The following is an 8,297-nucleotide window of genomic DNA, read 5'->3' as shown; positions in this document are numbered from 1 at the left end:
TGGATGTTCTTCCGTACCGTGGTAGGATTCTCTGTCGATCCAGGGTCAGAGGTCACCTCTTGATCGGTGGCGGTTTTAAGACTTGTACGTTGAGAGTACTTCATGTCGTCGGACCGGCCGGTCGTGGATCCGACCAGATGTGTTGAGGACCGGGTCGCTGGTGTCGAATACGATCCTGCCGTCGTCAGACTTTTTATGAAATGTTGCGACGTAGGACGAATCGTTTCTTTCGAAGGTTTGAAACAAAAGGCGCCGAACAGTTTGGATGGGGCTGCGTTCCACTTCACCACGCCTGTTTTTCCTTTCCCGCACTTTGGATCGCTGGTTTTTCGGGGAACGACGGCGACGCTTTCGTTCACCCAGCCGAACCTAGGGATGATCGTACAGTCATCATTGTTGGACCGACTCATACTTATGACATCACAAATGTGGAGCAAATGGCTCCGAACATCAGGACAAACTGCTCTTGTTTAACTGGTTGAGATGGTTTTACATCCAGCCTTTCATCCATCCATCTATCCATACATCCACCCTTTCATCCATCCATCTATCCATACATCCACCCTTTCATCCATCCATCTATCCATACATCTGTTCATCCATCCATCCATCTATCCATACATCTGTTCATCCATCTATCCATACATCCACCCTTTCATCCATCCATCTATCCATACATCCACCCTTTCATCCATCCATCTATCCATACATCTGTTCATCCATCCATCCATCTATCCATACATCCACCATTTCATCCATCCATCTAACATACATCTATTCATCCATCCATCCATCTATCCATCAATCCATCCATCAGTTCACCAGTCTATCAATCCACCCATTAGTTCACCAGTCCATCCATCCATCCATCCATCCATCCATCCATCCATCCATCCATCCATCCATCCATCCATCCATCCATCCATCCATCCATCCATCCATCTATCCATGTATCTATTCATTCACCCTTTCATCCATCCATCTATCCATACTTCTATTCATCCATCCATCCATCTATTCATCAATCCATCCATCTATCATCCATCTATCTATTCATCCATCCATCTAGCCATCCATCTGTTCATCCATCCATCCATCCATCCATCCTGATGTTCAGAGCCCACGAGACTGAAGACTTAAGTGTGTCATCTTTGGGAAACTATTTAAATTGAACATCCTTTTTGAGCCAAGAGCGCCACCTACCGAGCTCCGAACATCAGGACAAAGCTTCACGAACAAACTGCTTTTGTTTAACTGGTTGATACGGTTTTCGGACAGAAGGGTGTAGAACAAAATCTGGAGCCGAAATCTTTGTTGAGGTTTGAACAAAAGTCTGATTAAGATGTTTTCTTTTCATCCTTCGAGGCTCAGTTCGTCTTAATTATCTCCTTGTTTTCCCTCCTTCACCGAAAAAAATCCTTTCCTTTAACATCAGTTTTGCTCTCATAGTTGACGTCCATCAAATCTGCTCCTTATCTTATCTTAAACACTGACCTCTTGTAAGGTCACCGTAACAACATGAACTTCATTCTGGTTAGATTTTAAAAACTGTCCATCTGGCCGCTTGAAAGGGTGTCCCACAAGGTTCTGTTCTTGGTCCAATCCTCTTCTAGGCTTGACAAGAAGAAACTTTCACTGTTATGCTGATGACACTCAACTCTACTTGTCAATGAAGCCAGATGTGTTTCCTGTATTACATATAACAACAACTACACAACTACAGTCCTGTATTACACATATCAACAGCTACACAACTACAACTACACGACAGTTTCTTCTTCTACTACTTTTTAACACTGATTATAACCAGTCGTTGAAACACTATCATCGACACTTGACAGAACGTTTCTCCAATAGAAACAAGTTATTAAGTTGTGTTTCATTTTGTTATTATTATTGTTGTGTTGTTTTGAGGTAAAATGAGTGTTTTCTCAAAACATTTACGTTGGTATCTGCTCAGATGACGCGGCGTAGTTTCAGTTTAGCTTCAATTTTGCGTCAGTTTAGCATCAGTTTAGCTTCGGTTTAGCTTCGGTTTAGCTTCAGTTAAGCTTCGGTTCAGATTCAGTTTAGCTTCAGTTCAGCTTCAGTTTAGATTCAGTTCAGCTTCGGTTCAGCTTCGGTTCAGCTTCGGTTCAGCTTCGGTTCAGCTTCGGTTCAGCTTCAGTTCAGCTTCAGTTAAGTTTCAGTTTAGCTTCAGTTTAGCTTCAGTTAAGCTTCAGTTAAGCTTCAGTTAAGCTTCAGTTTAGCTTCAGTTTAGCTTCAGTTCAGCTTCAGTTTAGCTTCAGTTTAGCTTCAGTTAAGCTTTAGTTAAGCTTTAGTTTAGCTTTAGTTTAGCTTCAGTTAAGCTTCAGTTTAGCTTCAGTTTAGCATCAGTTTAGCTTCAGTTTAGCTTCAGTTTAGCTTCAGTTAAGCTTCAGTTAAGCTTCAGTTAAGTGTTAGTTTAGCTTCAGTTAAGCTTTAGTTTAGCTTCAGTTAAGCTTTAGTTTAAGTTCAGTTTAGCTTCATTTAAGCTTCAGTTTACCTTCAGTTTAGCTTCAGTTTAGCTTCAGTTTAGCTTCAGTTAAGCTTCAGTTAAGCTTCAGTTTAGCTTCAGTTAAGCTTTAGTTTAGCTTCAGTTTAGCATCATCTACGTCACTAAGATGGCGGACGTTGAGGGTGGAAAGTATCCATCGATCCACACTCAACTTTCTGACAGTTTCAGTGCGTCTACTGATGGCGTATCGCACACTAAAGTTTTGCTCACTAGTCAGTGTGAACGCCTTGTAAAAGTTATTCCTCGTATCATCTATGATTCACTCATTGTTGCTGGATCAGTTTTTCTTTTGTCCACTAGAGTCTTAATTCAACTGTACGTATCTGGAGATAACGTTGTTGTGATCGAACTTTGAATCAAACTGACTTGAATGAAATGATCGTTAACGAAGCTTCATGAATCGGCGTGATTCTTCTCGGAGCCACTAGATGTCGCTCTCTGCTGTCACATTGAGAAAGATGTAGAAGTAAATTCAACAGCAACATACTTGCATGTTTCCAAGCCCCGGTCCACGGCCTCCTCCATCTGAGCCACCGTCGCCATGGCAACCCCGAGAGACAGACAGGCGGCTCTGGCGTCGGTGAGGTTGAAGGTGTATTTATCCTCCTGGATCAGCAGGAAAACTCCATGGTCGTCTGATCGAGAGATGATGATGGTTTTTAGGATGTTGTGATCGTAGAATCACTTTTTATCATCTTTACAAAAAGACTTGTTTCTTGTTTTTTTTTGTTTTATCTAAACTGGACAAGCTTAGAAAACCTGACAATGAGTTGTTTAAGCAGTTGTCACGGCAACCCTGTACCGGTCCGTGGTTCACTCGGTACCAGGTCACTTTGTGTTTTTATTCGGGTTTTTTTCATCAGTTTTTTTTCTGATAGCGGAGAAGAGAATCACTGGTTCTGGTTAGAAATGACTTCTCTTAGTGCACTGGTTAGTATCATCAGGATAGTGTACGTACTAACTAGTAACTAATCCTCCACAGATAGTATGTCTCAAATCAAACTCTGCTGCTACACACTAACAGGAAATGATGCGACAGCTTCTTCTTCTACTACTATTTAACGATGATTTCAACCAGCTGTAGGAACACTATCGCCACCTGCTGGCAACACCTTTGGTTTCAAGAAATATGAGAAATATTGGCGAAATATTTAAGCTGGTATCAGCAGCGAAGACGTGTCATCCTTCTACTGCTGAAAATACACCTGTAAGTATATGAACATATTTATATACGTATATATATGTATATGACGGAACTTCAACGTCACTAAGATGGAGTCGTTTAGTGTTGAAAGTGTTCATCGATCCATACTCAGTTTTGTGGCCGTTTTAGTGACAATCTAGTGTGTATGGAGCACTATATTTACATACTAAGAATTGAGAGGCACTTATGCACTAAAAATACTAAGTTTAAGTACACAAGTATGTGATTTTAAACACAGCTCTGGAACTGATGAAAGCCATGCGGCGTCTCTGCAAAAATAACCCTATAACTGGTCATTTGGTGTTTTTCTTTCAACGAGCAGCAAATATAAAGAGCTAAACGCTGACATGAAGGTGATGTTGGTTAAAATCACAGCTTCTAAAAAAAACACACAGACACCCTGGTCTGGAAAAACTCTCTACAAATATAGATTACTTATTTACTCATTCTCCACTGGTTGTAATATTGATTAAATAAATGTTGCTCTTTTTTTTTTTAATCCCAAATGTTTGACTAAAAGCTTAAATCATGATGAAAAATGTCAAAACGTCAAAATACAACTAAAATATGATTTTATCTTTTACTCCAGTTTAGAAATCAAACAATGTATTTTCATAAACAGTGTACATTTAAAAAAAAGGGTAAAATAAAGGTATGACTTACTTTTAGTCTGAAGGTCGGCAAGTGTCGTGCAGAGAAATGCAAAATAAACTAAAGATAATCGACTCAAGCTCCAAAATCCCATCATTTGTCGACGTGTTTTTTAAGAGTGAAGAGTTTAGCGAGTGCATCGATGACAAAACGTCGGGCCGACCTGACCAGGAAACAGGAAGTCGAGGGTCAAACCTGCTGGACGCCCCTTAATGAGATAAGGAAGAGACATTTCAGTGAATCACTGGAGTCATCATTATCAAATCATGGACCTGCAGCTCACACCGCCAACGATTTCACACTCAAAACCTTTGAAAAATAACCTTTTTTTCCATCGGTCGGTCATTTGCAGAGTCAGCAGTTTGTTTCTACCTGCTGGAAAACAACATTTCCTCAAATGTTCCTCAGGATTGATCGTCGCAAACATGTTTCCTCGTCACGGGAGACGACAAACATCGACTGTCTTGACGTTGAACGATGACTCTTTGAATCGTCTCCGTTTGAAGTCGTCCAGGATTGATCCCGTCTTTTCTCACACTCGTTTATTGAAGGCTGGAACTCCAGAGGCGTGTGAATTTGGCGCGATTTAAATCGGGTTATGTCGGATCAAATCTCGGCTTCTAGACAAACGCACACACTTACTTAGGCCTGTTTCCAGGACATCTGGCACAACACCTCACATTTGGCTACACAATATTTGTGTAGTGGTTAAGAAAGGAGCTGAAACTTCCACTTCATTTCAAAAATCATATTTATTTTTCATTAAAACCAGACTTTTATCATTTATTTTCTACCGTTTAATCTCTTACGGGTGTCGCGGGGAGACTGGAGTCTATCCCAGTATCATAGGGCGAGAGGCAGGGGACACCCTGGACAGGATGCCAGTCTGTCTCAGGACACACAAAGACAGACAACCATTCACACACACACTCATACATACATAATTTCCTCAAGTTTTCAATCAACCTCTGTATGTTTTTGGACTGTGGGAGGAAACCGGAGTGTCCGGAGTAAACCCACACAACACGGGGAGAACATACTAACTACACACAGAAAGACACGAGTTGGCCTGGAATCGAACCAGCAACCTTCATCGTGCGTCAATCATTCAATGTTGTGTCTTGAAAAGGAACAGAACAATGTCAATCAAACACTGTAAATAATTATCCATGATTGATTTTGTCCGATCTTCAAAGATACCATTTTTTTGTTGCATCAAAAATGAGTCACATTTGAGCGTGTAGTACCTCACACTCACGCTAGAGACAGAGTTTAGGATTATCCACAGATGGATTGTGGGGCATCAGTGATTTTGCCAACACAACTTAGAGCTTGTGTCACTCATTTTCTCTAGTTTACTAGTTTACATGTACATTTGACTGGAACAAGAGTCACAGACAAATGTTACTTCAGAGAAAATAACATCAACTTTCAGGCAGTAATAATCGATAGAACAGAAATTATATAAAATCATTTTTTCTTTCTCATCATAAATCAATAATAAATTACATAGTAACATATTTACTGATAGGACTTAATTATATCTGAAAACTATTTTTCTTGAGGCTTTCTTTTCAAAGCCAGATTTGTTCCAGTCAGATCCATTTTTCTTTGCATCAAGCATGAAGTTTCATGAAGCGATCACTAGGTGGCGCTCTCGGTTTCAAAAAAGTGAGGTCACAACAGAACCTGGTTTAAGCCATAGATTATAAAGCAGAGATTCACAGCCGGTGGACTTTAAAACGAAGCTTCATGAAGCTTCGTGAACACATTAAAACTTTAAACATGTACTTTATTGAATAATTTTACAATGATGGCGACACACATGTGACCCTGTTTCATGAAGCTTCGTCAACTCATCAGTGATGTATCAGAGTCACATGTCAGACACTCACGGGCTACACTTGAGGCTTTTCTTCATTCCTCCGACAGAGTTTGTCATTAATAAACTCAATTGAAAAGGCATCTAAATACCGTATTTTCTGGACTATAAGTCGCTCCGGAGCACAAGTCGCCATAAAATGCATAATAAAGAAGTAAAAACATATATAAGTCGCACTGGAGTATAAGTCGCATTTTTGGGGGAAATTGATTTGATAAAATCAACACCAAGAACAGACATGTGATCTTGAAAGACAATTTAAAATAAAACTAGAGGCAACAACAGAATAATTGTACGTTACGTTACATGAAGTGAGAAACTGGTATGTTAACATAACATATGAAGAGTTATTCAGAGAACTATAGCATAAATAACTAACAAGTTTACCAAACCATCCGTGTAACTCCAAATAACTCTTCATCCTCGTGTCACTTTTAAACAACTAACTAACTCCGGAGGTAGAAGATGCTTCCTCTTCTACGTGGAAATGATCCACACAGGCCTAGAGCGCCCTCTGGTGGTTTAGTGTGAAAATAACATGTGAAATGATATACCGCTAATAATGTGGTAATAATTTCACACATAAGTCGCTCCAGAGTATAAATCGCACCTCCGGACAAACTATGAAAAAAACTGCGACTAATAATCCGGAAAATACGATAATCTCAGCAGGCGAGAATTTTTTTAAAACATTGTGAAAAGGAAGAAACTCATTTCTTCTCTGAGGCCAATCGAAGCTCCAGGAAAACCGCGGAGCGAGTTCGACGTTTCCATGCAGGTCCCGTAAAGGCCACCGCGCTCCCTTGTGAAGTCGACACAAGTGATGTGTTGGATCAGAACATCATGCTCCACTTTTTCAATTTGGGGAAAATTTCTCGCAAATAAAAGGCACGTTGTTGAATCGGGCTAAATGGAGATCTCTGAGGTTAATTGGTCACACATCCCTGACCGGTCCGACGGTTCTTGATAAGAAACAATCAATTTGTGACTCAACAACGTTCATTAGGAAACTATGAGCTTCTTGTCTGCGGATCTTGGAAAGAACTTCCAAAAGCAATTATCCGTGTTGTTGCAGTTTTCACCCTTTTAACACTCATTTATTAAAGCGCCTATTGGGGTCGCAGGGGGGGGCTGTAAAGGTCCGGAGGCCGGGGACACCCTGAACAGGAAGCCGGTCTATCACAACCCCTCATTCACGCACTGGATGTAGAACTGTGCTGTGTCTCAAATCGCATACTAGCGTACTCAAAGTTAGTATTTTTAGTGCGTAAGTGCGTCTCAATTCTTAGTATGCGAAATTTAGTGCACAATACACACTAAATTATCACTAAAACGCCCACAAAACTGAGTATGGATCGATGGACACTAACCACCCTAAACAGCTCCATCTTCATGCGTTGTAAACAAAAGTTACGTTATATATAAATATATATATATATACACATATACGTACAGGTGTATTTTCAGCAGCAGTAGAAGGATAAACACGTCTTCGCTGCTGATACCAGCTTAAATATCTCGCAAATATTTAGATTCTCATATTTTTTCTTTATTTCTTCTTCCAAACTTGCAAAACGTGCTGCCAGCAGGTGGCGATAGTGTTCCTACAGCTGGTTGAAATCATCCTTAAATAGTAGTAGAAGAAGAAGCTGTCGCGTCATTTCCTGTTAGTGTGTAGCAGCAGAGTTTGATTTGAGACATACTATCTGTGGAGGATTAGTTACTAGTTAGTACGTACACTATCCTGATGATACTAACTTCTAGTATACTAAGAGAAGTATGTGATTTGAGACATACTATCTGTGGAGGATTAGTTACTAGTTAGTACGTACACTATCCTGATGATACTAACTTCTAGTATACTAAGAGAAGTATGTGATTTGAGACATACTATCTGTGGAGGATTAGTTACTAGTTAGTACGTACACTATCCTGATGATACTAACTTCTAGTAGACTAAGAGAAGTATGTTTGAGACATACTATCTGTGGAGAATTAGTTACTAGTTAGTACGTACTCTATCC

General features: G+C 40.1%; 1 protein-coding gene across 1 annotated transcript in view; it reads right to left on the bottom strand.

Annotated features, from left to right (window-relative positions):
• The window catches only part of LOC148074392 (lymphatic vessel endothelial hyaluronic acid receptor 1-like), an 8,445-nt gene extending 3,954 nt beyond the window's left edge, over window positions 1–4,491 (bottom strand). Inside the window, exons 1-3 of the mRNA XM_087798277.1 lie at window positions 4,404–4,491; window positions 3,024–3,171; window positions 1–369 (exon numbers count right to left, since the gene is read on the bottom strand). The exon at window positions 1–369 is cut by the window's left edge and continues 122 nt beyond it. Coding sequence (XP_087654403.1) covers window positions 1–369; window positions 3,024–3,171; window positions 4,404–4,488 — 602 coding nt within the window. The 5' untranslated portion in view covers window positions 4,489–4,491. The remainder of the gene's footprint in view (window positions 370–3,023; window positions 3,172–4,403) is intronic.
• Window positions 4,492–8,297: the final 3,806 nt, after the last annotated feature.

The sequence above is a fragment of the Callionymus lyra genome, chromosome 8 (assembly GCF_982586985.1).
Source record: "Callionymus lyra chromosome 8, fCalLyr1.hap1.1, whole genome shotgun sequence".
Lineage (NCBI taxonomy): Eukaryota > Metazoa > Chordata > Actinopteri > Syngnathiformes > Callionymidae > Callionymus > Callionymus lyra.
The sequence above is the reverse complement of the archived record's forward strand: the minus strand, read 5'-3'. Positions and strand labels throughout refer to the sequence as shown.